At 64.6% G+C, this 27,831-nt stretch overlaps 2 protein-coding genes across 2 annotated transcripts; one reads left to right on the top strand and one right to left on the bottom strand.

Annotated features, from left to right (window-relative positions):
* Window positions 1–33: 33 nt before the first annotated feature.
* Window positions 34–2,332, bottom strand: LOC117200994 (uncharacterized). The gene is made up of 4 exons (XM_049699412.1): window positions 2,147–2,332; window positions 1,864–1,958; window positions 1,063–1,137; window positions 34–925 (listed from the first exon to the last, which is right to left on the bottom strand). Exons 1-4 carry the CDS (start codon window positions 2,330–2,332, stop codon window positions 178–180), a joined length of 1,104 nt encoding a protein of 367 aa, XP_049555369.1. The 3' UTR covers window positions 34–177.
* A 14,136-nt stretch (window positions 2,333–16,468) lies between these two features.
* LFNG (LFNG O-fucosylpeptide 3-beta-N-acetylglucosaminyltransferase) lies at window positions 16,469–24,702 on the top strand. The gene is made up of 8 exons (XM_004268973.4): window positions 16,469–17,007; window positions 21,483–21,531; window positions 22,032–22,131; window positions 22,243–22,396; window positions 22,504–22,589; window positions 23,000–23,165; window positions 23,289–23,374; window positions 23,556–24,702. Exons 1-8 carry the CDS (start codon window positions 16,579–16,581, stop codon window positions 23,620–23,622), a joined length of 1,137 nt encoding a protein of 378 aa, XP_004269021.2. The 5' UTR covers window positions 16,469–16,578; the 3' UTR covers window positions 23,623–24,702.
* Window positions 24,703–27,831: the final 3,129 nt, after the last annotated feature.

Here is a 27,831-nt window from a genome sequence, read left to right as displayed (position 1 = left end):
CCCGCTTACCCACCCCACCAGCTCAAGGGGCCCCCCTCCTCCCTGGCTGCCTCCTTTAAGGGTCCGACAGGCCTTTTCAGGGCTGACTGATGGCAGGTCTGGATTTCCATGTCAATGGGCCGCCTGGTAAGCTGGTTAACAAGCCCCCAGTCCCATTGAGGAGTCTGTGGGGAGGTGTTAACACAAGCTCCATTCTCCGGGGCTCCGTGGCCCTGTGGTTGCCATGGTGCCCTGCGTGGCCTTTTGGGCCACGGCTAATCCTTTCCCTGGGCCTTTCATCCTGGCCGTCCCACCCCCAGGCTGGTCGCTGGTGACTCGGCCATGCCCAACAAGGCTGGTTTCTCTGCCGGGGTCAGAGGAGGCCATAAATCCAGCCCCCTGTCCCCCAGCCGCCTGGCCCCGTCCCTGTGTCCCTGGCATTGTCTCTAAGTCCCCAGCCCTCCCCCTCTGGGAACTCCAGTGGCGGGAAGGGAGCGTGTGCCAAGTGGTCAGCTCCTGTCCGGGGGAGTGGAGGGTCCCCAGGCCCATCCTTGGCCCTGTCCTCTGCTTGTCCAGCCTCTCAGCTGCATCCTCATCTCTGTGTTCCCTTCCCCTGGGCTCCCCCACCTTCAGCCTGGCCTCCGTGCTGTTCCCGGGATGTGCCAGGCCTGCTCCTGCCCCAGGCCCTTTGCTCCAGCTGTCTGTTTTCTTGTCTGGAATGTCCTTCCCTAGATGTCTGCGGTGCTCCCTCTGCCCACTCACTTTCTCCGTGAGGCCACAGCCCTGCCCCTCCCGATTCCTGCACCAGCTCTGTTTTTCCTGGAGCCTCGTCCCTTCCAACAGGCCTTGAGCAGCATCGGGTCCTCCCCGCTCCAGAACGCCAGCCCCGTGAGGGCAGCGACCCAGCACCACGGACGGGCCTGGCTCATGGCAGGGAGTGGATGCTCTGCAGGAAAGGATGGGGAACTCTCAGCTCAGAGAGGGGCAGTCTGAGCCCCAGGGATGCACAGCTCAGGAGGTGGGCAAGGTCCCAAGTCTGGGCCGTTCCGACGGCACGCTGGAGGGCTTCACTGTCCCATCTACCTCCTGGAAGCAGAATCTCTCCACAGAGACCTCCCTGCAGCATCCTCTCTCCCCAGCAGACAGAATCCTGGAGTCCTGCAATTCCAGGATTCAATTAGCCCGGCTGCTAGCCCCTTGCTTGTCTCCCCACGGCCCCTCTCCTGCCTAGCTTCTGCTTGCATGCATCCAGCAATGGGAAGCTCACCACCTGGGCGGTGCAGCTGCGGAGAAGGTGCCTCTTTGCACAGGTATGCTCCCAGTTCTGGGTTCCAGCTCAGATGGCAGGGAAGCTCATCTTGGATGGACCTTGCCAGGGGCTCCTGTCTTGTGGTACATGGGTGACCGCTCCTTGGCTGGGCCGTGGATGAGTGGCTATCAGCAAGGATTCAGGCCTGATAGGTCCTGAGCATCCCCTGAAATTGGCCCATCTCTCGTCACCCTTCCTTCCACAGCCGGGCCCTGGGCCTCTGTCGCTCTCTGAACCTCACGACAATCACGTGAGGCAGGAAGGACTGGAAATGGCTCCATTTGACAGCTGAGAAAACTGAGTCTTAGGAGGAAAGGTCTGGAGCCTCCTGTGGGGAGGCAGAGCCTGCCTTCTGACCCCAGGGCCTCTCCCTAGGTCCTGTGGCCAAAGGGGGCGACAGCCCAGTCTCAGCGTCTCTCGCTGAGGGACCTCACGGGATGAGGCAGCTTCCCGAGCCCCCACGTACTTACTGAGTGTGAGACGCGTGCGACCCAGGCCCGGGCCCTACTCCCACCCCCACCCCCGCAGGGCTCTCGGCTCCCAGGGGCCACAGGGCTGACTAGGGGGCCGCCTACCCAGATTCCTGCCCCGCACCAGCCTGGCGGGGGGCAGCCGCAAAGGTGGAAGCCGTCCGTAGGAGGCCCAGGCGGCGCTGGGGCTGAGCGGACCGCTGTGCAAAGGCGGGGGTGAGGGTGTCAGCTGGGCAGGGCCCCCAGAAGACGGGCACTAGCGATGGAGGCCGAAGCTCGGAGCGTGTAGTTAGGGGTTCAGTGAGGAAAGGCAGCTGCGGGACGGCTTGGGGGCCTTGAGAGCCTGTGGCCCACGTGGGAGATGCCCCGTCCGCCTCAGTTTCCTCACCTGTCGTAGGGACTGCGGAGGGGAAAACTCCCCCCCCCCCCGTCCCCCAAAGGTGGGAGCGGGTGTCGGGGCCCGAGAGGAGGAGGGGGGAGCACGGGCTGGGGAGCCTCTGTCTGCAGCGTGTAGGCGGGAGCCGGATTCCGGAACTCCCCAGGGAGACTGAGGAAGCTCCAGCTCGGCTGCCATTGGCTGTGCTGCCGGGGGCGGGGCCGTCCCCACCCTGCACTTCCTGCCCCGCACTCCTCCCGGAGGCCCTCGGCGGACAGGTCGTGGGGGTCAGCACCTCTTGCCGTCCGGGAGCCGTCTCAGCCCGGAGAGGACCAGAGGCTTGCAGGCGAAAACGCGGGCCGTCCGGGGGACGCATGAGTGAACGAAGGTCCCAGCGTGGTGCAGGGCAGAGGGACAGCCCTGGAGGAGGCGCGGGGCGCGGGCATGGGCTGCACCTGGGGGCAAACTCCAGCTTCAGTAGCCTCTCCCACCCCCTGCCAAGTGCAGCCTTGGGGTGGAGGTGGCAGAGCCAGCAGCCCTCACCGCAGCGCCCCTGGACGCTGGCGCTCACAGAGGATGTCCCAGGCCCCGGTGGGGGGCACGGGGGCACATGGGTCTTCTGCCGTGTGGGCGCCCACAGCCTGGAGCAGTGCTGGTCGGCGAGCCAGAGCGGGCCCGGCCGCCTGGGAACCCGCCCAGCTTTGCGCCGGCAGGGGCCCGAGACCCCCACCCGCCAGCTCTGCTTTCCTCCATCCCCCCAACCCCGGGCCAAGCCCCCAGCCCAGGCCACCCAGCGGCTCCTCGACACCAACCAAAACTGTGGTGCCCTTGTTGAGAGGGTCCGCCTTCTCTGGCCTCAGTCTCCTGACTTGCAGCACGTACGTAAAGGCAGCCACTGTGCGGGGCCCAGAGGAACCCCACGAGGGCTCGGGCAGAGGGGGTCTCCTTGGAGAGCCAGGCGGAACAGGGGAGGCCACAGTCTCTGGGGTGAAGCAGATTTGGGGTCACACTGCTGCTCACAACTTAAAAACATTCCCTGAGCGTAACCTCTGGCCTGGGCCCAGCGATTCCGCAGTGACCAAGAGAAGATCAGGCTCTGAAGTTCGCAGTGCGGCAGGGCCGGCCTGACGATGACCATGGTGACGGTGGCAATAGCAACATGGGCCTGTTACTGCCCTCCCCGTGTGCCAGGCCTTGTGGTCAGCTCACGGGATCCTCACAACACCCTTTGAAGCAGGCTTCCTCATTGCTCCCGCTTTACAAGCTGAAGAAACTGGGGCACGGAGACGTTGAGGGGCTCGCCTGAGGCCTCCCAGCTAGTAATTAGCAGAGCGAAGACTCAGAGCCCAGCAGCATGACTCCAAGAGACAGGTGAGCTGGGTGACCTAAGCAAAGCACTTAGGCCCCCTCGCAGCCTCAGTTTCCCCAAACTCCCTGGCTTGAGGTGAGGTCCCACCCATCACACCCAGGGCAGGTCTGGCCCAGGCAGAAGTAGGAAGTGGCCGGCAGGGCGTCCTGGACGCAGGCTCGGATGGCTCTCAGGCTGTGGGACCCCCTCCGCCCCGAGCCTCCCTTTCAGTACCTGTCAGATGAGATCGTGACCCTGACCCCCCGGGAAGGACCGGGCGGCTGAGGAGCGCAAGGCCCTCATCAGGGGAGGTTTCCGGCTCTCCATCTGGCCACCTGTAGCCGGCAGCCCACCCCACTCCCCTGAGCCGCTGAACCCCAGACGGGCCCTGCACCCCCAGCCAGAGCAGGCTAGGGCTGCAGAGCCAGCAGCGGGCGTGGACCATGCCCTGGGGGACGGCACAGAGGTCGTGGGAAGGGGCGGCGAGGGAGGTCCCTGTGGACACACCTGGGCGGCCTAGCCTCCGGGGGGACGTGGAAGATGGCATCAGAGCCGGCCTGGCCCCCCCGAAGCCAGACGGCCCCCCCGCCCGCCGTCCTTGCTGGCGCCCCTGGGGAGTGACCCTCCCCCTGGCTCCACAGAGGCGAGGATGGGACGAGGCAGAGGAACCGGCTGTGCGGGACACCTGAGCCCGTTGACCAGGCCTCCCAGGGGGCGGCCGCCGGGGGGCTGGGAGGCTGAGACGTGGCCCGTTCCCACCGCCTGCCCCCAGAGGGCCTGGGAGGAAGCAGGTCAGCAGGTGGTGGGCCAGCTGGGACCTAGGCCTGCCTCGACCCACTTCTACTGGTCAGGGGAGACCAGGCCAGGCCCCTCCTGGCCTCAGTTTCTGTATCTGTGACCAGGGACATTGTCCTGCCCCTCCCAGGTCGCTGGGAGCAATACAGATGTGCAGGATCCTTACCCCGTGTTACACTTGGGAGGCTGAGACCGGAGCAGGGTGTCTCCAGGGGGGCCCCGTGGAGCTCCCAGCTCTGCTGCTGCAGGGCCAGCGCCCAGGGCCAAGGAAGCCACGCTCGGCATGGGTGCCCACAGACCCAGCTTCAGTCCCGGCTGGGCGAGCTCAGAGCCAAGCGTCCACTTGTTGTAAAAGGCACATTGGAAGATCAGCTGAGCCTGTGTCTCGGCACGGTGATTACAGGTGGAAGCCACCTTCCGCCGGTGGGGCAATCGCAGGCGGCAAGCTCTGGGCCTCACTGGCCCAGGGCCTGGTGGCCACTCACCCAGCGCTCATGCCCAGACCTGAGGCTGAGAGAGAAACGTCCTGCTAGGGGGAGGCCCAGCAGAGCGCCGGCCGTTAAGGGGTTGTCGGCCCATCTGCATGTGCCCCTCTGTCCTTATGTGGGGCAGGTGCCTGGGGCCCCCAGAACCAGCCGGGGGCACAGGGGCAAGGAGGCGCCTGTCTGTCCACCCATCCTGTGTGGAGGTGGGGACCGCAGGCCACATTCCCGGTGGGCAGGCCTGGCACTGCCCGTTCTCCAAGCCACCATCCCCGCTTCCATCAGCTAGGCTCTCTATCCCTGCTGACGCACACATGTCCAAGGGTGCCCTCCATGGCCCTGAGGCTGCCGTGAAGAAGTGCAGGGGCGCTGGCGTGGCCGTGAGGGAAGATGCAGCCTCCCAGATCCTTGGCATTTAAGGGTGTACTGGGTTGAATGGTAGCCCCTCAAAAACATAGGTCCAACTCCTAACCCGCGGAACCTGTGAAGGCGACCTTGTTTGGAGAAAGGGTCTTTGCAGATGTAATGAAGTGAAGGACACTGGGACGAGGTCATCCTGGATTTAGTGGGTCCTGAATCCAATGACAAGCATGGAGCGGTGCAGCTGCAAGCCGGAAGCGCCAAGACCGTGAACATTCCCCGCAGCTGGAGAGAGGCCTGAGCAGAGCCCCCGCGGAGCCTCCAGAGGGAACCAACCCTGCCACACCTTGACCTCCGGCTTCTGGCCTCCAGAGCTGGGAGACAATAAGTACTTGTTGTTTTAAGCCAAGTTCATGGCCATTTATTACAGCAGCCCTAGGACACTAACACAGGAGAAAGGGGGTTCTGAAAAGGCTTATCTCCCAGAACCTGGGTGGGCGTGGACAGTGGTAAGGGCCTGGGAGAAGGCCCGGCCGGGGGACCGCTTGGGCAAGCCCTCCCTGACACCTTCCATGGACATGAAGGGCTGCTCCACAGACCCCTGAACCCTGGCTTGGGTTTTCAGCTCACGTGGGCTGTAGGGTGATCTGGGATCAGCCGTCCAGGTACAAGTGTGACTGCCACCGTCCCAAGGGTCCTGAGCTGGGAGGTGGGCTCCCCAGGGTCCAGCTGCATCCTTCCAGAGCTGCTGCGTGCCCATAAGCAAATTCTGCCTGTCTCGGGGTCCCCGACCACTCCTTAGGGCAAGAACTCGGGGAGTATGTCTCCTGGGGTCCCCGGGCTCTCAGGGAAGCAGCGGTTCAGCCCAGGAGGTGCTGGGGGGACGTCGAGAGGGCCGAGTGTCCGCCTGCCCTGAGGTACCGCACTCAGGCCCCCAGGGCAGATGAAGGAGTCTCCCCACTCGCCCTGGGACAAGGCAGCTGGGTGACAGCCTGGAGGAAGAAATGGTAGAGGATTCGGATGAACTCTGGGGGAAGCTGACTCAGCCTCCAGAAGCCCCACTTCTCCAGGCAGCGCCTTCCTGATGGGGGCCAACCTTCCGTCCAAAGCCGTCGCCACCGGCAGGACAGGAAGCACGTGGCGCAGGCCACACCCCAGCCCCGGCCCCTGCCCGGCACTCTGGCCTGGCCTCGGCCTCCCACCTTGCCCCGGCCACCTCTCTGGGGAACACGGCTGAGGCCAGCCGAGCCCGTCTCCTCCTTCCCGAGTCTGCAGCTGCGCCGGAGGAAGGAGGCCACGCAGGCCGCCGGGGCCAGCTCTGGGCGCGTGTACACGCAGACACACGTGTCCCCCGTGCCCGGCCATACGCTGGCCAGCTGGCACGTGCAAACCTGGAGCCTCCACGGCTCCCACCCCCAGCCAGCGCACACAGGCCCACCGCACGTGTGAAGGCACGCACACATCGGCACACGTGTGTCTGGGGCACTCAGGAGTACAGCTGGGCCTCTCTCTGCCAAACTGTGCACCGTGGCCCTGAAGAGCAGGTCCTCAGGACCGCAGCTGGGGCAGGGTGGTGGGGACGGAGGTGCGGCGCGTCTGGGCCCGGCGGCAGAGGCATCCCACTCACTTCGGCCCCGCTCATCCCCACGCTTGATTCTTCAAGGGGGAAGCACGAGGCCTTGCAGTTAGGGCCTGGGTCTGTCAGCCTGTGGGCTCCTGCTTCCTCCTCACCACCAGCAGGGACTGACCCGTGACTGTGTCAGCCAAGGATGAGCCTTGCAGTCTGAGCAGGGGGCTGGGGGAGGACATCGGGCGAGAAGAGGCTGAAGAGAGCCTTGGGAGAGGTAGGGAGGGCCTGGGGACAGTGCCACGGCGGCTGTGCACGTGTGTGCGGTCGTGCACTGAGCAAGGATAAACGACTGCTCTGCTCCCCAAGCTGCAGAGAAGAAGCACCTTTTCCCGTGCAGTGGCCCTAAGCTTCTAAGGACCCAGTGTGTACACATCTCGGCCTGCGTGGCTGGGGCCGTGTTTCCCCGAGCCCCTGTGTTGACGCAGGGCTGTGTGTACATGTGTGTATGTGCCGGCGTGTGCTCCTACCCTGGAGGATGCCCAGTCAGCCCCCAGGCCAGGCTCCCGTGGGCAGGGCGGCACATCCCTGTCTGGTCCAGGATGCTGCGGTTCCCACGCTGTCACAATGGCCACACAACCGGGTCCCCCGCCCCCAGGGGACGGAACCTAATCTCAGCCTATTGAAGACCTGAAAGCCGTGGCCCCTGCCCTGAGCCAGCAGACGGCCCCGCCCGGGACACCTGATCCACCGCTGCCCTCGCCTCAAAGGGGGACACTGCCCCCCCAGGGTCCCCCGCCCCTCCCGCATAGACGGGGAGAAAAACTGGGTCGCTGGGATAGAGTGACAGCAATGGCAGGCAGGGACAGGGCAGAGGTGGGGGGTGGCACCCCCCCACCAGGCGCAGCCAATCCCTGAGGATGCTCTAGGCCTGAAGAAGATCTGCCCCAGGGCACCCAGCCCTGCCGGGGCAGGGGACTGGCCTCAGATCACCAAGGAGGGGCTCTAGTTCGGCAGCCAGCTGAGAAGAGAGAGAAGCCACCTGCCTAAGACCCCACACTGGGTTGGGGACAGAGCCAAGGCTGGGGACCCTCCCTTGTCCCACCAAGAGGGGTGCCCCTGGGCTATGCTGCAGGCCGGGGGTCTGGGGCCTGGGTCTGGGCATAGCTCAGGCCACCTGCCCCCGCACCTCCTGGGCCAGGCCAGCCAGCAGCGCGGGCCTGGGTATGTCCACCTCCTATTCGGTCTCCTGGCGGGACAGGACTACCCAGGGGCAGCCAGGGAGAGTCAGGCCTGGCCAGGAGCTCCTTCTGGGAGCAGCGTCTCAAACCGTCTCTGACCAAGTTCCGTTCACCACTGCCACCCTGTCTGTGCTCTGAGTACTGGGGCCTCCTGTAGACCCGTGCAGGGGAGGGGGCCCTGGAGCCTCAGCCCCCAGGACTGCAGGATTTCCTGGGGTGCAGGAGACACACAGGAAGTGAAGCCCACAGATGCTCACTCTAAGGGTGGCTGCAGGTGCGAGCTGACTGCTCTGTGACTCTCAGGGCCTCCGTCTCCCCACCTGTGAAATGAGACTTAGCTCTTTCAGGCTCTTCTAGCTCTTGGTACACCCAGCAAACCCAGCTCTGTCGCCTTGCCACTGTCACGTACTCTGGGTGCCAGGATGTGTGCTGGGGCTGGAGGGGACCCAGGATCGACAAGGAGGGAGTAAACCTGGAAGAGTTCCCCAAGGAGGGGGCAGCTGAGCAGGGAGGCTGAGCTGGAGGTGGGGTGGGACACAGGCAAATGTGCCGGCTGGGAAAGCGGGAGGAACGTGGGTTGGCTGAGCCCCGGGGTGTGTGGGGGGCAGGCCGGCCCTCCCGAGAGGGCAGTGAATGGGGAACCAAGGAGGGTGTCGGGCCAGAGCGCCACTTCTAGGGTTCAGGGGCCACCCAAGGCCACGCTGCCAGCTCCGCGCTGCTCCAGCGCCGGGCGAGGACCTGAGCATCTGGGGCTTGGGACTGGCCTGGAATTAGATCCACCTCCCACCCCAGGTGGCCCGGGAAACTGGGCCGGAGAGGTGCGTGGGCTCTGCCACGTGGTCCACAGGGTGGGCTGGCTTCAGCCCTGCCCCCGAACTTCGGTCCAACCGAGTCAGGTGCTTGAGAGGAGAAAGGGGCCACGGGGCCTTTGCAGGGCTGACATCACTGTCAAGCTGAGTGGCCCTCCAGCCGACCCCAGAGGTTGCCCGTGGGCCACCTACGGGCTCGCTCCTTCCCGCGGCTGCAGTGGGGAGATCCCTGACGTCCGCAGCGGTTGCTTGGCAAACATTCATGGTCACTGCAGCTGTGCCAAGCCGGGAGCCAGACCCTCCTCTCCGGGTGCACCAGGGAGGGGGTGTCGGACCGGAGGGCGCTCCGGGCACTGATCAGGCCCTCCTTTCCTGCTTGTCGGATGGCGGTGGTCCACGGTACCACACCCGAGCGTGCTCTAGAACTGGGGTGGGGGCCCCGGGCAGACCACCGCACCCCAGCACTGTGTGACGCAGGTCAGCTCACTTCCCTTTCTGAGCCTCAGCTTCCTCATTTGCAAAATGAGACCGGGAGACACGCCCTACGCAGCCTGTGACCCCACAGCCCCTCCACTTTCCTGCCTGCCCCCCTCCGCCGGCTCCCACCCCCCCCCGCAGCTGGCAGGGTGGACCAAGGTGCCCTCTCCTCAGGGCCTGGTTGGCAGCAGGCGGCACGGCCGAGGGGCTGTGGGCGGGGGTGGGAGCATTTGCACTTGACGGCAGGGTCGGCGAGAAGCCCCCCGCGGCCTGGGCACAGGAGCCGGGGCCCCAGGAGCTTAACCTGGCAGACACATCGGCAGTTCCGCCTGCTGCTTCTGTCAATACGAGCCTTCCTGTTTTGGAGATTAAACCTCGGCTGAGCAAACAGCTTGCAAGGAGGCCCCTCCCGGCCAGCTCCCCATCCCTGGCCTGTCCGGAGGCTGGAGCCACCTGGAGGCTGTGAGGGGTGGCAAGGCTGGGAGGGAGCCCCCTTCCCTGCGCCAGGCCCTGCACCACAGCCCAGGCCGCCCCCAACCCCCCCCCCCCGCCCCACTGACCCCTGCCCAGGCCTCCACCGGATGCCCCCTGTGTAATCCTTCCGCTCCGGGGCGGGCGCACTGTCCCAGCGGCCGGACTGCCGCACCCTCTGCCCTCACATAACCTCCCGCAGGCAAAGGGGGAGCAAGTTGCTCCTTGAAGCCCCACTGCCGGGCACATGCCACCCGGGGCGGACCCCAGGCCTGGCGGGAGAGCCCGCCCGAGCGCCCCGCGGGGGCCCGAGCCTGGAGAGAGACCTGTCATTTCACTAGCGATTGCTCCCCCTCAGCCTCTTGGCACTGTGGGCTGGAAAATTCTTTGTTTAGGGCCTGTCTGGCATGTAGTAGGACGTTTAGTATCATCCCTAGCGTCTACTGACGAGCTCCACTAGTGCCGCCTGACCCCAGAGGTGTGACAACCAAAACTGTCTCCAGGCATTGCCAACTACCCCCGGGGGCCAAAACCACCCCTAGTTGAGAACCCAGGGGCAAGCCCTGCAGACAGTGTACAGACAGCTAAACTGGGGTTGCAGAGGGAGGGCAGAGCCGCAGAGGCCTGGGCCTCCCTCTGATGCTGGCCTCAGCCCAGTCTTTGTCTGGTCCCCCTGGCCTCCCGCCTCCCTTCCCACCAGGGTCCACTCACCTCCAAGCAACCTCGCCCCGCCCTCTTCCGAAAATCCTCCCCAGACTCGGCGTTACTGTTGGCACAGGCTCCCAAGGAAGGGAGGAGGGAGCACGAAGGCCGACGTTGCCTCCAGACCCCTCCCAGCTTCCTCGCTCTCTGGCCGCAAGGACACAAGGCCCAGAGGGACAGACAGACAGATAGGGAGGCTCAGGGTTGACTTCTGGTGATTGAGCTGAACGGCGGGTTGCTTCTCCTCCTTTGATAAAGCAACCTAGACCACGCCCCTCTCGCTCACAAAACTTCTGAGGCTCCCCAGTGCCTCCCCAGCCCCTCCCCAGCCCCTCCCCAGCCCCTCACCAGCCTGACCTCCTGAGCCTGGGTCCTGAGGCTCCTGTTCACCCCTCTCCAGCCTCAACTCCCACTACTGCTCTCCCCACACCCCCATCGAAACACACAACCTCTCCAGTCACCCGCGACTGCCTTCCCATTCACCTCCGCCTGCCCAAACCTTCAAGCTACAGGGTGACAGTCACCATCCTTTCCTGGAAGCCTCTCCTGAAGCCTTGTACCCCCAGCCGTGGCACAAGGTGGATTCTCCCTTGCCCAGGCCCCTGGCACACTTGGACTTGACCCATCTTCCAGCCCCTACCACCCTCTGCCTGTTTGGGGAACATCTGGGTGCTGGAAGAATCCTCCCCAGGAGGCTGTGAGCCCCCTGGAACCAGGGGCTGTGTCTGAGTCACCTCCTACACTCCCCTGGAGCCAGAGCTGGGAATGGAGAACGCCCAGGGATGCTACTGGATGGGTGGGTGAACGGACAGCTGGATGGACAGACAGACAGATGGGTGGATGGGTCCACGGTGGTGGCGTATCTCTCTGGGGCTGTGACTGCCGCTCCTGGGCGTGTACCTCCCCCCAAGCTTCCAGGGCAGCCCAGAATATCAAGGGATGCCACGTCCTCCCCCATGCCGGTGAGCAACAGGGAGGACAACGCCATCCCGTGTTCCAGATGGAGGAGGGACCTGAGGTCAGGGAGACAGAGGCAAGTTCAGGCTCACGCAGGAAGCGGGGCTCCCCGGGAGCCAAGACTCTGACCCCCGCTACCCCATCCGGCCCGGAGCCCCTCCTCCCACTGCTCCTGGGGTCTGGTCCCAACCACTTGGGCACAGGGTCATGACTGAGGCAGGGGATCGAGCCTGGAGCCTGGCAGGCACCAGCACAGCCACGGCTCAGCCCTGCCCAGCACAAGCTAGCCATTCTTGGGAAGACGAGGGCCAGCTGGGGCACAGGGGCTCTGGTGTCTCCCTGGTGGGAGTCTGGCCCCCGCAGGACGTCAGTAATGGGTTCTGGCGGTGGGGCTCTGCCACTGGGGGCTGCAAATCAGATTAGCTCCGTCCAGCCCCGCGGCCCAGATGGCCCCAGCATAGCCACCAGGAAGAAACACAGCTGCCAGCTCTAGGCCTGCCGCCCTCACTGTGTGCGCAAACCCTGGTCCCGGGGCTGAGACACCCTGACCTTCCCGTGGGGTCAAGGGCATCCTTTTTCCCCTCTCTGGACCCCTGTGTCCCACGTGTAAGACCAATGGTTTGAGTGGGAACTTTTGAGGCCTTCCTGAGGCGGCACAGTGGGAAATGCCCATTTCCCAGTGCAGGGCAGACACGTAGCATGCGGTCATTTTCATGGGGGTCAGCTCTGCCCTGAGGCCCCATCCCCACTGCCAGCTCAGAGTTCAGTGGGCAGCCGTGCTAGGCCTCCTTTCACTCTGAGACCCATGTTCCCCTGAGCGGGAGGGGGCTGGGGGGGAAGAAGCGCTCTCTTGAGTCTCTGTATGTCCTCATCCATCCGTCCGTCCACACTCCCCGAAGACTTGTTCAGCCCTCCAGGCCAAGTCGGCCTGGCTGTTCTGACCACACCAGGCCCCAAGGTTCAGGCCAAAGGGCCAGAAGCCACCAGTGCTCATTGGTGCTATCCGTCTGCAGAGTACCAGCCCCCAGCCAGCCCAGGGTTGGCAGGGCGGGGCAGGTACCAGCTATATCCTTACTACAGATATCTCAGGATTGTAAAATCCTGAGACCTACAGAGAGAAGGGAACTGGCCCAAGACCACACAGAGCGTGGGCCGGGGGTGAGGGGCTGCAGGCAGAGCGAGCCGGCAGGCAGGGGGAACTGGGCCGGGTGCTCACTTGCAGCTGTAGGCTGTCTGTTCTCACGGGTGCGCTGCCACCCAGACCATCAGCTGCCGTCGCCTGCTGTGGCCCCTCCCTTCTGCGCTGAGCTTCTAAGCCAAACCCTCCACATTGCCTCCCCTTCTGCCAGCACCGACTCTGCGTCCAGAAGCTTCTGGGCCACCGCGGGCATGCCACTCACTGCCCCTTAGGAAGCCCGCGGGCACCCTGGCATCTGGGGCTCCCACGCTGTCACTTTTCCTCGGACGCCCTGACGGCAGCCTTGAGGCTTCTCATGTCTGTGTCAGGTGGGGCAGCGTGAGGCCCCTGCCCGGCTCCACCTGCCGGCCACCACCTCGTGGGGGTGGGGACTGTGCCTTCCTTCCCTCTCTGGACTCTGCTGCTGGGTTGGGAAAGGCTGTTCCCGGGACACCGAGCAGGACTGCCTTGGATGACCCGCTTCGAGTTAATGGGTCACCCATTATGTCTCCTGGATCTTCCCGGGAAAGAGACACTCAGGGGAGGCCAGCCCCAAGGCTCCAGGAGCCGGTGGGGAAGGGGCTTCTAGAACCCGCTGGGGCTGATTCCATTTGCGGGAGGCCCCAGGATGAGCCCCATCCGGGAAAGGGGGCCTGAGCTCGGACGGGCACACAACACCTCCTCTGAGCTGACAGGGAGGCAAGGAGAGTCCCCTGGGTCCTCGCTGGTCATGTGGGCCTACTGTCCTCGGCCACCTCTCCACCCAGCCTCGTTCGGCAGTTCTCAAGCCATTCTGCCACCCGGCTGCCCAGGAGCCCCACTCGGGGGCTGGTGGAGGGGCCGTGCCATGCTGAGCGGAGGTCGGCCGCCTAAGAGGCGCACACACCCGTGTCCCCGAGCCAGAGGGCCAGACCGCCTGCTCGGCTGACTTACCGTCGGCACCTTCTAAGATGAACGACAATGGTGTCCTCGTGTTATGGGTGGTGCAACTGAGGCTCAGAGGAGGAATGTTCCAGGTCCAAGGTGATAAGCCCCGGGGCTGTGTCCCACACCTGGGGAGGACCCCGACACAGCCTCTCCCCCACCCCCCTTCCCAAGGACCCTAAGGCCTCGGGGGGTTTCCTGCCAACCTGCTCAGCCCTCCCCATCCCTTCCCTGGGTCCCCATTTCCTGTCCTGGGCCCAGCACCTCCTCCTCTCACCACCCCCCCTCCTCAGAGCTGTTTGGCCCAATGGGTCCCTGGAGGGAGCCTTTGGGTCTAGGGTGAGGGCAGGGGAGGGGAGTGCCTCAAGCTGGAGCTGAGCCTAGGGAAGGGGGCGGGGGTGGCTAGGCCGCCACCCCCCTACAGTTTTCAGACCTCAAGGAGTCACCACGAAATTCCATTCTCCTGACAGCAAAGAAATTGAATCACTCTTGCCAAAGCCCATGGCCCCCACAAGAATGCTGCAAAGCTTTGTCCTGCTGTTCCCAGACAGGAACTCACACCCAGGTCCCCGGACTCCCACCAAGCCTGGCTGCAGAGAGGTGCAGAAAACCTCCTGCCGGCCTCTACACCGTGCCCCTGCCAGGCTGGGCCGCTGCCCCTCTCTACAGTTGTTCCTCCTCCTTGCTCCCCGAGTACAATGCAGCCTCAACTTGCTTTCTGTACAATGGGCACATCACGTCTGCTGTCTGGCGTGTCAAAGGCACAGCAGCCAGGACCATGTAGCACGAACCCGGGGAGAAAGCAGGGATGCTCTGGGGTGCGGAGCAGGGGGTCCCGCCCCTTGGGGAGGGGCCATGGAGGGGTTGGCTCACAGAACCTCCTCAGGTGGGAGTGTGGGGTGGCATGGCTTCACGCTGCTGTCCCTCCTACCTCTTGCAGAATGCCCAGCCCCTAGTGGGTGCCACTTAATATGGGCGCCACTGACGGAATCCCAGGTACGCGCACAGTTCATGCAAAGATTTGGGGGCTTGACGGTTTGGGGGCTGTTAGAGAACGGGGAGGCATTGCAGGGAGTAGCAAGAAATGGAGCTGGGACCCATTTGGGAGGTACGTGGACACGAGGGTAGGACTTGAACTCAGGGGCCATGGGAAACCATCAAAGATTTTGACCTGTGAGTGTGTGTGTGTGTGTGTGTCAGGGGCGTGGGGGTCTGATTAAGCTGTGTGGTTTCTGAGTGGAGAATCAATAGAGCAGGTAGACTGGGGGCAGGGAGACCAGGGTGGAGAGGAAGGTCGTGGAGGAGGCTGCCTCTCAAAATAGCCCAGAATTGGGATAGATAAGCATCGGTGGTGGGGCGAGGGAAATGGGGCACAGAGACCCTTCAGACAGGAGGGTGGAGCTGTGCTGGGGCTCAGCTGACTGTTTGGGGGTGGCCCACCGCGCCATCGGGTCCATTTCCCCCCAGCCGACTAGAGGCTCCCAGGCGGGGCTCTGGCCGATGGGGGAGGGGTTTATGGCAGGAGGTGACTCCATGGGAGTCTCGTCACTTGGGCACAGCCAGCACCATCTGCTCAGGCATCTGCCTGCCTGAGGTGGCGCCTGCTAATTACCTTGGGGGTGGGTACAGGAAGAGGCCTGGGAACTCCCATCCTCCACCGCACCCCATCCCAGAGGGGCAAGGGGTAGGGCCCCAGGGCCCTGAGAACAAATGCGCCAGGCGAGAGTCTGGAACCCGGGCCAGACATTTACACAGCAGATCTTTATAGAGCACCTGCTACGTTCCAGGCCCTGTTCTCCGCAGTTGACATTCAAGTGGAGGGAAAGGGACCATGAAGGGGTACCAGCGGGCAGAGTGAGCGCTAAGGGGGGGACCAGTTTAGCCGCGGTGGTCGCCTAGGGCCTCCTTAGGAGGGGATGCGGAGGAACTGAGGAGGGAGGGGAAGGAGGCAGCCAAGCGGAGAGCCGCCCCTAGCCGCGCTTCCGGAAGATGCTGCGGGCGGGCGACTCAGACTTTGATTTCGCCACGGGGAGCCCTTGGCCACTTCCTCGCCCCTCGTCCCTAACCCTCAACCCAGGCTGTCGGCGCACATTCCTGCTGCCCCTGCTCGTGCGGTGGGCTGGCCCAGCCCGTGGGAAGGGCCGGGGGTGGAAGCCGCCGTGTGCCGGGGAGGCGGGGCGGGGGCACAGCTGGGCCACATCTGGCCCGAGAGCAGAGGGACCAAATGGGACAGAAGGCGGCCTTTCATCCCGCGCGGGGAGGGGCGATCTCGGTTTCTTCTCGGGGCGCCACGGGGCGCCCGAGGATTTCGGGGAACCAATCCTCTGCCCTCCGACGTTGGGCAGAGACGAGGAAATTAGCTCGCGGGCTAGGGATGGAATTTGGTAAGGTGCTTTCTCGCTGGAACCTCGTGTTCCTACCTGTGGCTCAGGTGGCTAAGCACCTCCTCGATATTAATAAAGGGTACTCTGGACCGAGCGGGCAGGTCCACCCAGGCACCAGCCCTGTTACAAGGCCTGCGCCGTCCCTAGGGCAGGAAGCCGGGCTCGGGGAGGGGAAGTGTGGAGCGAGGAAGGAAGGACGTCCCCCGCGGGACGATTGAGCCCGAAGTCCCTGTCCCAGAATCCCCGTCACAGCGCCGAGGGCGCGCCCCTCCGCATGTCAGACGCCGGGTATATCTCCAGCCGGCGCTGGCCAGCCTGGGTTTCCCCTTCAGGGCCACTGGGGCGGGGCGGACCTACATCCCCACGCCGCCCCGCTGCCCGCCGGGGCGATCCGGGCGGGGCGGGGCGGGGCGTGCACGTGCGGACCGGGGGCGGGAGCCCAAGACGCCCGCTCGGCAGTTCCCAGACCCCCGCCGCGGCCCCACGTGGGCTCTGCAGAGCATCTGGGGCAACCTGGAGAGGCCCCGCCCCAGGGCCCGGGAGCCAGTGAGCTCGTGCTGAAGGCGGGGCCTCCCAGAGGGCCCCGCCCCCGGGGGCGGGGCCAGGCTTGGGCGGTTTAAGAGCGCGGGGCGCGGGCGGTGCATTGCTGGACCTGCGGCGGGACCCCAGATCGTCGGCGCCGGAGTGAGGGGCAGGGCGCACCGGGCAGGGCGCGCGGGGCTGGGCGCACCGTGCGGCCGCCACCCCACCATGCTCAAGCGCTGCGGCCGTCGCCTGCTGCTGGCGCTGGCGGGCGCGCTGCTCGCCTGCCTGTTGGTGCTCACGGCCGACCCTCCGCCGCCCCCGGTGCCCGCTGAGCGCGGTCGGCGCGCGCTGCGCAGCCTGGCGGGCCCCTCGGGGGCGGCCCCAGCTCCTGGGCTGGAGGCGGCGGCGGCACCCGGGGTGCTAGTCCGCGAGGTGCACAGTCTGTCTGAGTACTTCAGCCTGCTGACCCGCTCTCGTAGAGACGCGGGCCCACCGCCCGGCAGCGTCCCCCGCCCCGCAGACGGCCATCCGCGGCCCCCGGCCGAGCCACTCACGCCGCACGACGTCTTCATCGCGGTCAAGACCACCAAAAAGTTTCACCGCGCGCGCCTCGACTTGCTGCTGGAGACGTGGATCTCGCGCCACAAGGAGATGGTGAGCCCCCGCAGCTTGGGCAAGTGGGCAGGGGAGAAGGTGCCCTCTTGTCCAGCTGGTGGCAGCATCCGATGGGCGCCAGGCTGCACCTCTGTACAGCCACTGGGAGTATCAGGGGGAGTGATGCCGGTCTGCCCCCTTCCAGCCCAGTGTTCCTGGTGGGGCCACTCTCCCCCTACGGTTGTGGAACTGTGTGCTGGGGACCCATCCCCAGCCAACTTCCAGGGCCCTGGGTGGCCTGCACTGACCCCACACCAGCCACCAGCGCCTGGGGTTGGCGCCCTGCGATGCTTCTTGCCCCTCAGACACTGGAACTCATTAACGGGGCATTACTGTCCCCAAACCTCCCCAAGGCAGATTCTGCATGGGCGTCACCCTGGGCTCATGCCCTTCCCTGGGAAGAAGACTCTTTCCTTAGAGGCGGAGTGGGGGGTTAGGACCCCTGGGCTCAGGGCCAGGCGCATCCCAGTCTTTGCAATGGGACAAGTCACTGTAGAAAATATTCTGAAGTTGGGGGTGGGCGTTAGTGGGCCCTGGGTTGTCCATCTCAAAAAAAAGAGAGCGCTGGGTTTCAGAGTCTGTTCGGCGGTCCTCTCTCCACAGTGCAGAAGTCTCTGGAGCCTGGAACCTTGTGCTCAGTACATCCTAGCTGAGCATCGACTTCCTCCACACACATAATAAAGACACACCCCACTTTGAAAATCTCCCTCCAGGCTGCAGCACGACGGCTGGGCTGGGGCAGGACGAGGGCAGAATGTGAGCCCTGTGGGGGTGGGGGGTGGGGGGGGATATCCCTGAGCTGGGAAACTCAAGGGACAAACTGGGTATCTGGGATGAGGGTGAAGGACCTTGACCGGGCTGGGGGCTCAGAGAAGAGCCCACACCACTTCCTCCCTGTGTCAGCCCTCGAGGTCTGGGGGCCTTCTGGCCTGGCTGAGCCCTGTTTTGGGGCAGGGCCGTGATGGGGTCCCGATGGGGCCTGGGGGTGCAGGGTCTTCTGTGGTCCAAGCGTGGGGAGGGGGCCCTGGGAACACAGCGTCCCTTTCGCAGGGGCTCAGCAGCCCGGCGGGGGGGGCGGCGGGGGCTGCGGGTTTTGTTCGGCTGCTGGGCTGTTAGGATTCCCAGCGCCGGGCGGCTCTCACGCCGGCCGCTTGGGCAAGGTAACAAAGCCCCTTTCTCCAGTGGAGAAAGGCGTCCGGCCTCTGTGTGCAGCTATGTGCTCCATGGGAACGCCGCCGGCGTGCTGGCCACTCAGGTTGCCTGGTGATGAGGGCCTGTGGGGTCCCCCACATCCCTGAGTGACAGCCCTGTGGGGCACCATCCCCCAGGACTCTGCCTCCCTGCTGTGTGACCTTTGGCAGTGTTCAGCCCCCTCTGGGCTGCCACCAGCTCTGAGCACCCCTCGTCTTGGACTTTGGGGGCTTTCTGCAGTGGAGGGAATATGGTCAGGGGGGTCTCAGGTACCAGTCCCAGCCAAGCTAGGTGACCTTGGGCAAGACCAAGGGCCTCTCTGACCCTCAGTTTCCTCATCTCTGAAACAGGGAAAGCATTGCCCTTCCAGTAGGGTGTCGTAAAAGAGGACTGGCAAAGCCTAGAGATGTAGGGAATGAGCCCAGGGAGTACTCAGAGTCGGGGTGGAGGCCGTCCCTCCCCTGGACCCTTTGCTCCCCGTTGAGGGGCCACTTGGGTTTCCTTCTCACACTAGGCCCCCCACCCAGGAGAGGCCGAATCTGTCCCCAACAATCGGTTCATGTGTCACAGCAAGCAGGAACCCCTCTTATGGTGTCCTGTGGGGGAGGGGTCCTTGAAACTGTTTCAACAGAGAGACCTCCTTTCCCAGCCCTGTGAGGGGTGATTCAGACCCAGTCTGATGGGGGAGACTCAAGGAAGTCAGGGCCGCAGCGGGGGAAACCCAGAGAGGCTGTGTGAGCTGAAAGTGGGCATCTGACCCGTGTTGGGGAGGGAGGGACTTCCTGGAGGAGGCGCCATTTGAGCTAGACTGAGAGGAGAAAATGCCCTGAAAGGGCAACTGGGCATCTTGAGCACAAGCATGAGGGGTGTGCAAGAAACTTCCAGCAGTTGGAGTGACTTGGGTGGGGGTGGTCAATAGAGACCACACTGTGACGGGCCTTGAAGTCCAGGATGAGGGGCTGGGCCTTTGGCCCACACTTTCCTCCCCCATCCCTCCCGGAGTGGGCCAGGCTGCAGCGGCTGCCACCGCGGCAGCCACAATTGTTGGGGGGAGAGCTTGGCATCCTGTGTTTCTTTGAATCGCAGCTCCAGGAACAATGCCGCTTCCTGTGGGTGTCCCCCCGCCCACCCACAGCCAGCCCTGCGGCCCTCGCTGCCCAACTCTTCCTCCTCCAGCCCTGTCGTTTCTGGGGAAGTGGGGAGGGGTCTGGGTGGGGGGGGGGAGGGGGAGGGGTGTGTGTCTTGGTCCCTGGAAGGCGTGGCTGGGGTGGACCAGCACAGCCTCTGCCCCGGGGTGTGACCGCAGACTGGGGGCTGCCCCTCTCTGGGCCTCAGTTTCCCCACTTGTACACTCGGGTCGTAATGGTGCCCTCCTCCCAGGGCCATTAGGGAGATGAAAGAAGAGAACGCGTCGGAGCACTCTGCTCTGGGCACCCGTGAACTCTGGTTCCGCCCATTGCACGGAGGGCGGAAAATGAGGCTCTGAGCAGTGGGTGAGGCCCGCGGCCGGGCAGCCCATCCCCTCCCCTCCTGATTGCTCTGATGTGGGGAGACCGGAGGCCCGGCACCCGCACACCCCACACCTCACGCCTCCAAGCACTCCCCGCTGAACAAAGGTGACTTTAATCTCCGTAGCCTTGGGCTGGGTTTTTAGGGCACCACCAAGCGCTCAGGAGAACAGGCCTCCCTTGATCTCATTAAGAAAGCATTTTCCTTTTAATCCAGTGGCGGCAACGGCGCGTCTGCACGGGCCGGCCTCGTCCTCCCACGGCATTCCTGGGCTGAGATGCTGGGGGGCGGGGGCGCTGGATGCGAGTCTGTGCGTGCGGGCTGCCCTGGGGTGTCTGCTCTGGAAGGAGGGGGTGCGTGCGTGGAGAGGGTGTAGAAGGAGCCTGCCACCTCCCTTAGCTCTCTCTAGGCCCAGCCAGCTTGTGACCTCACTGAGAGTGTGCCCGGGTCTGGGCTCAGGCTGGGCAAGGAGCTGGAGCTGCCAGTTGAGGGTGGGCACCGCAGGTGAGTGCGCCAGGTCTCTGGGTTCGTGCTGTATGCCAGGCCTGCACACGCCGGCCCCTCCCTTGCACCCGTTTGTACACAGAAGGAAACCGAGGCTTGGTGGGCACGGAGGTGGGGGGTCTCCCACTGCCCGTGCTCCCAGCACCCTCCACCGGGCCTGGGCTTTGCACTCAGCCACGCCCGGGTGTGCTGGGTGGCACGCGCTGGGCGGGCCGGGCAGAGGAAAAGGAACATTCCTTCCCGTGTGCCGACGGGCCCAGGCGGGCGCTGGCAGCTCCTGGCCCCCCCCCTTCCGCGGAGCGATCCCGGCAGCGGTGGCCCCGTGCTGGCACAGGTGGAGCCCTGATGTGGCCTTGAGCAGGGCACGCAGCAGGCGGGGCTGCTAGGCCGCATGGGTGCTGGGGCCACTGATTCCTGCGCTGGGGCACGTGAGGTTTCCCGCCTCAGCCCTGCGGACCGTGTCTCCTTAGAACCCTGGAGGCTGTTTTGGCTCAGAGGTGACCGGCTGCACTGGCTGGTCACGCAGCCAGGGGTGCGAGGGAGGCCCCGGTGTTGAGGGCCCAGCCCGGAGGACTGCAGGGCTGTGGCCACACCCCAGCCCGCCGGACCTTGTGCCCAGCCCGGCCCAGTTAACCAGGCCAGCTGTATGGTAATGGGCTGTGCGGCCACTCCCGCTTAATGCGGCCGAGTTCCCCTCGCAGCGCGGCCCAGGACAAAGCTGGCGGACAACGCCTGGTGATTCATCCTCCCTCCGGGCCCTTTGTCCGCCAGCGCTTGGCGGCCGCCCAGCAGAGGCCTTTGTCCCCGACTGATTGAGACTTGGCTTCCCAAAGCGGACCTCCTCCGCCTGCCCCCCCCACCCTCCGCCCCTCCCACAGGCTGGGCACTGTGTCAGTAAGGGTGTGTGCCCCGCCAGGTGTGCAGGACAGCCGGAGCAGGTTACCTGGCGGGTGGGCGGGGCACCGCACCTGGCTCGTGCCGGCGCAGCTGCCGGCTGACCTTGGGCCCAGCTGTCGAGGTAGGGGGTGGGGTGGTAGGGGGTGGGGTGGTAGGGGGTGGGGTGGTAGGGGGTGGGGTCTTCCTGGGCCCCCAGCCCACTTCCACTCAGGGTAGGCACTTGAGCCCCACTCTGCATGTGGGGAAATTGAGGCTCAAAGGTGGGGCATGGGTGTGACTGAAGGATCCCTGTGAAGCCGCAGGGTGCCCAGCCCTGGACCCCACGGTGGCCGGGGCACAGAGCTGCCTGTTCAAGGCCGTATTTCTCCCTGCAGACGTACATTTTCACAGACGGGGAAGATGAAGCCCTGGCAAGGCGCACGGGTGAGCCCTGGACATGGGGAGGCTGGGGGGGCTCCCGCCCAGAGGAAACCCCTCTGGAGAGGTCACCGAGGCCACGGGCCTGGGAGGGCAGTTTACTCAAGGGTTTTGCTCAACGCTCCGCCCCACCACTCGCGCCCCCCCCCCCGCCCAATTCTCATGCAAATGAGGCCCTTTCAGCGCCCGGGGCCCTTTGAGCTGGTGTGGCGGCAACAGGTGGCCGGTGCTGGGAAAAAGCCGCCTGAATGGGCAGGGGCGGGGCGGGGCGGGGCGCCTAGGAGGGGGTTGGGCTGGGGGGTGAGATCGCCGGGCCTGGGTCCTGCTCGAGGGAGGGGTTGAGGGGGAGGCCACCGTAGGCACGGCTTGAACCCAGGGCGCCCCGAGGCAGACTGCCACGCACCCTCTCTTGCTCTGCTCTCACGGGGCTTGCTGTGTGACCCTGGGCCAGGCCGCCCTCGCTGAACCATCTTGGACCCATTCACAGCCCCTCCCCTCGTCCGCAGGCAACGTGGTCAATACTAACTGCTCGGCTGCCCACAGCCGCCAGGCGCTGTCCTGCAAGATGGCCGTGGAGTATGACCGCTTCGTCGAATCGGGGAGGAAGTGAGTGCTGGCCGTCGGCTGGGGCCCGGGAGCGTCCCCTCCTCGGGCTGGCTCCCGCCCTGGCAGTCCCCGCCCCCCGCGCGCCCCCCTGATGGCAGTGCCTCGCCGCAGGTGGTTCTGCCACGTGGATGACGATAACTACGTGAACGTGCGGGCCTTGCTGAAGCTGCTGGCCAGCTACCCGCACACGCAGGACATCTACCTCGGCAAGCCCAGCCTGGACAGGCCCATCCAGGCCACAGAGAGGGTCAGCGAGAGCAAGGTGGTGAGTGTTCCGCCCACACAGGCCTACGCCGAGCGGGGAGGGGCTGGAGGTGTCCCTGCAGCCCTGGGGAAGGGTCTGGGAGCCTCACCACATGCCCCCTCCCGCAGCGGCCCGTCCACTTCTGGTTTGCCACCGGCGGGGCTGGCTTCTGCATCAGCCGGGGGCTGGCCCTGAAGATGAGCCCTTGGGCCAGGTGAGTGGGTGCCTTGGGGCACAGGCGAGGCTGCCCCAGACCGCAAGGTCCCCCCACTGGGGGCCTGGCTTGACTCATCTTCCCAGCACCAGTGTCCCCAACCTCACGTGTACTGGCAGGGTGAGTCGTCCCACCACTGCCCACAGCCACCAGGGTGGTCAGCACCCAGGTTGGGCAGGACCCCTTCCTGCGTCCGGTAACCCCCAACTCACAGAGAATCATCTGGCTGGTACGGAGGAGGGGGCTGTCCTGGGGCTCAGGGAGGTGGGGAGCTGCCAGCGTGAGAGCCCGTTAGGGACACAGGCCGGGCACGTGCACCTCCTTCTTGGGCCCGGCCAGGGTGACACTGCCTGGTGGGCTCCTGCCCAGCTCCCGCCTCGGCTCACTCCGGCCCTCCGGCCCTCCCACAGCGGAGGCCACTTCATGAGCACGGCCGAGCGGATCCGGCTGCCGGACGACTGTACCATCGGCTACATCGTGGAGGCTCTGCTGGGCGTGCCCCTCATCCGCAGCGGGCTCTTCCACTCCCACCTGGAGAACCTGCAGCAGGTCCCCGCCTCCGAGCTCCATGAGCAGGTGCGCTGCCTAGCAGGCCAGGAAGGGATGGGGATGGAGGAGAGCGGCTGGGAGAGGAGGGAAGGGGCAGGGTGGGGTGGCATCGGCACCCCTCCCAGCGTCACTCTGTCCCTCCCCCTGCAGGTGACCTTGAGCTACGGCATGTTTGAAAACAAGCGGAATGCTGTCCACATTAAGGGGCCCTTCTCAGTGGAGGCCGACCCATCCAGGTGAGGAAACTGAGGCCCAGATGGGGGCGGGGCTCCCCTCGGGTCCCTTGGGGTCTGCTGCAGCTAAGCAGCGTGATGAAAGAGTACGACCCTGAGCCTGCTTGGGTGGAAGAGGGCCCCCGGTGCTGTGAGCTCGGTATCCGCACCCCACACGGACCAGCCCCCCACTCTGTCCCCACAGGTTCCGCTCCATCCACTGCCACCTGTATCCGGACACACCCTGGTGTCCCCACACTGCCATCTTCTAGCAGCTACGGCTGAAACCCTGTCCCCGGGCACCCCTGGTATCCAAAGGGCCCGGGGACCCCTGTTGTGCCGCCCTGGCCTTGGCATTCGAGGCTCCCCCAGGGCTGTGCGTGCGTGTGTGTGTGTACTGTGTGCCCATCCGTGTAGCAGACTGCTGGGCAGCTCTGCTGTGCCGAGGAACAGGCGAGGCACCGCCTGTCTTTCCATGCTCCACCCCAGAAGGATTTGTGAGTCAGAGGTCACTCTGAGGGCAGGTTTATTATCATTCTGGGGTCTTTGGGCAGCATGGGGACCAGGGGCTGCTCTGCAGCGAGGTGCAGGTGCCTTTCCCTCCTGCTGAGCGCAGGCCCAGCGCTGCAGGCGCCTGCCCCCTGGGATCCTGGCTCCTTAGAGCCCCCAGGACAACTCACCCTGCTCAGTGCTGCGAGAAAGCTGGGTTTGGGGGATGTGACCCGAGTCCCCTCCTCCCACTGAGCTTTGGCCTGGGTACCTGGGGAACAGCAGCCCCAGTGGCCTTGCCGCTGGGTGGAGTGCGGCACCATCCCGGGCAGGGGTCTTCCCGCTCTCTTAGCCATCTTCCCTTTGTGATGGGGAGTCAGCTGAGGATCTTATCTCCTCTCCAAAGTAGAGAGAAAGTCACCCATAGTGGGTGTGTCTGTAAATATTGTGACAGTATTTTTTACTGTGCTTCTTTTTCGAAAGGGGGTGGGTACAAAGTAGGGAGTTTTTGTCTGTGTTTTCGGGGGGTTGGGGAGGGCGCTATTTTATCTTTTCTGTGGATCAGAAAAAGCAGCAGCCGAACTTGGGATAATCTTTGTTGTTAAAGCTGATGGAAATGTCTAACACTCTATGTATTTATATGTCGTGGTATCTGGCCTCTCCCTGCCCACCTCCTGCATAGAACCTGTCTCCTACCAGCCCAGCTCGGCGCACCTGACCAGTGAGGTGTGTTCTGTCTTCTGTTTTTCCTTCTGCAAAGACATAGCTAGGAAAGTGAATGATAAGGGAAAAGTTCTCAGGGAATTGAAGTGTGTTGCTATGGTGACGTCCTTTGCTGCGAATAAAGATGCTCTTTGGGGCAACTTGGGCATCCTGGTCTCAGCTGGAAGTTGGGCCTGAGCTGCAGGTTCATGGAAGCTGAACCGGGGGGGCTGAGGGCTTGTTTGCACTCGTGTGGGGGAGGTGTGTAGAGATCTCCAAGCCAGCTATTGTGGGAAGGGAACTTGGGATTTAAATAGCAACTTCCAGGTACCTGAGCGGCATGACCAGCCCAGGGCACCCCCGGACATAGGGGAGACCTCTGGATGTACAGGTCTCACTCCGACAAGCAGCTCTAAGACTCTGTAGCCCTGGTCTGTGCTGGCCTGCCCCTGGACAGCTGCCAGAGGGTCCAGCCCTCCCTTCAGGAGGACAGGGGCTGGCTGTGGCTTGACCTGGGACCTCCTTACCCAGCTTCATCTCTGTCACAAGCCCACAGAGGCCACATTCTTGCCCCATTTTGCAGATGGGGAAACTGAGGCTCGGAGCAGGTGATGTGATGTCCAAGGTCAGGCAGCCGGGCTGGTGAAGAGCTCAAACTCCGAGTTCAGGCTGACCTTGGATCCTGGCCTCACCGCCCCCCCACCATGCTGTTGACCCTGGACGGGTCCCAGGAGCCTGTTGACCCTGGACGGGTCCCAGGAGCCTGTTGACCCTGGACGGGTCTCTGCCCTGTTTTCTACAGAAAGCAGCTCCTCTGGCCCTTCCTCAAATCAAGGCTTTGTGATGGCAGGAGCGGGGAGGGGCTGCTCTGGCCTCAGCTGGGGAATCCCCTCCTCCCACCCTCCCAGGCAGCCTGGGGCGGCCCTCAGTTCCTCTTCCTCAAACTGAGCCTGGACACACACACCCTCCCCCTGCACCTCCCCCTCCCCTGCCCTCCCCTCCCTCTCCCCCTCCGCCCCTCCCCGCCTCCAGCTGCCCCAGCCCCACCCCCGTGGGTACTTGCTAGGACCTGGGGCTCCTTGTTCCCTATGACCTCCTCGCTCCCCACTGCTCCACGCTTAGCCCTGTCCACACATCAGAAAGCAGACAGAGTGGTTTGAAGAGCGCCTCACTTCGCACCCCTGAGCTGGGGGCAGAATGCCAGCCCCTCCCGGTCCAGTCACATACTCAGCACCCCCAACAGGCTGGAGAGGACCCCTTCCTCACAGCCCTTGCTGGTGCCTGCCCGTCCTGGGGAGCAGCTGGCCAGGGCCTGACCCCAGCGGGACCTTGCATGGCCCTGAGTCAGCAGCACGGTTCCCAGAGCAGCTGCCCTGGGGGTGTGGCAGTGACTGGGACAGCAGGAGGGAGAGAGGGCCCCTCACCATCACACCCCCAGACTCCACTCAGCACCGACTGTGTGCCAGGCTGGGTGGGGGCATGGCAGGGGAGAGGGGCTCACAGCAGCACTGCTGCCACCTGTGGGCAGAGGCCATGGGCCTCCTTCCTGCCAGTGTGAGTCACAGGAGCCTTTGCCCTGGCAGAGTGTGGAGCCCGGGCCCCAGTGCCCCTCCTCCAGCAGCTGGCATCGCCTCTGCACAGAGCTGGCGGGACCCCGGGGCAGAGGTGTGGCCGGGGCAGGTGGAGTCTGCATCAGAGTTGGGGCCATCGGTAGGTCACAGTTGGTCCAAGCTGTCCCCGCATGGGTTGGGGGCACCGAGCAGGGGGACAGCAGAGCAGAGGAGCCCAGGGTTGGGGGGCAAGCCCCACCCCTCCTGGAGCCTCGACCTCCACCTGAGAAAGGGGGATAAATGTAAGCGGCGCTGAGTCCCCCAGTGCTCTGGGCCTGCAGGGGTCACAGAGAGCCACAGACTAGCGGCACCTCGGCCCTTTCCTCTTACACAAGAAGCTGAGGGAGGAGGGAAGTTCTCCCTCCTCAGAAGGGGAAGCAGGTCCAGGAGGCCTTATAGGAACCGGGCAGCCTGATGTCTTCCATCCGCCGCCCTCAGGGGTGTGCAGGGGGTGCTCTCCCCCCCACCCCCAAGATGAGTCACGGAGCAGAAGAGGTGACCTCCCTTCTGCAGGCACGACTGGGGGCAGCCATGCCCCATTCTCTGGTGGCGCCAGCGCCCCTCAACCACACGCTGGGCTAGTGGCTGGCTGGGGAGGGTCCTGGCTGGCCCTCCCAAACTGCCCATCGCTTGTGGGCTTTCAAAAATAAAAAGCAAAAGCGCAACCACTGGGGCTGCTGGGCGCTCCCCCCCCACCGCCCCCCAGCTACCCTGCTGCCCGTGGGTGAGTGCCGGGGTAGCTGGCCAGAGCAGAGGCTGAGCCAGGTTTTGGAGGGGCTGAGAAGGGTGCCAGGGTGGGGCCCCTCCCTGCTCAGTTTAAACGAACTTCCCTTCAGCTGGGCCATCACAGCCAACTTCCCCCAAAGAGGCACATCTGAGCTGGAGTGGGAAGCAGAGTGGGGAGAGGAAGGTGTTCCAGGTCTTGGCACAACCTGGGCAGAGGTGCAGAGGTGGGACTTGTCAGCACGCCTGGGGGGCTGGGAGACAGGACGGCCTACAGACTTGGGTCTCCACGACCCTCCTCCACCTGTTGCAACCACTGTGGAGCTTTCCATAGGCTCCATCCATGGTTCGAGAGGCCTGACCTGCTGGAGGCTTCAGCCAGTCCTGCCCTCTCTGGGTCTGGGGTCAGAGCGGAAGTGGCGCGGGGGAAACCAGTGCCAGCCTCATCTTTTCGTCTGCCAGACCAACTGGCCGGTCCTGCTGCCACCTCAGGCCCAACTTTGCCAAATGTTCTTGGAGGCGACCCCTTCCCCAAGTCCTTTCTGAGCCTAGGGCTGGGCACACAGAAGGCACTTAAGTGGTCCAGCGCTAGGAGGGGCCCAGGGGGCTCCTCGTCTTGGCCCCTGGAGGTTGCTGAAATTGGGGGCTCAGAGCTGTGGCTGCTTCCCTCCGCATATGCCCCCTACTGCCCCTGCCCAGGCCTCAGGGCCCCCCCCGCCCCGTGTATAACCCACCATAGTCTTTGGGCACCGCCTGGTGGCCAGAGCTGGTGGTTCCTCTCCCAGCCCGAATCCACCTTTCCCGGGACCCCGACACGGATCTAGGGGTGCAGCCCCCGAGTGACAGGGAGGGGAGACCGTCTCTGCAGCCCCTTGCTTGCTCTTAAAAGTTCACATCATGAATCTTTGGTTATTACCAATAGTTGGTATATTACCAATATTTGGAATCTATTGGTTA

This window comes from Orcinus orca, chromosome 16, assembly GCF_937001465.1.
Source record: "Orcinus orca chromosome 16, mOrcOrc1.1, whole genome shotgun sequence".
NCBI classification, from domain to species: Eukaryota; Metazoa; Chordata; class Mammalia; order Artiodactyla; family Delphinidae; genus Orcinus; species Orcinus orca.
Note: the sequence above shows the minus strand (reverse complement) of the source record. Positions and strands in the feature narration are given on the sequence as shown.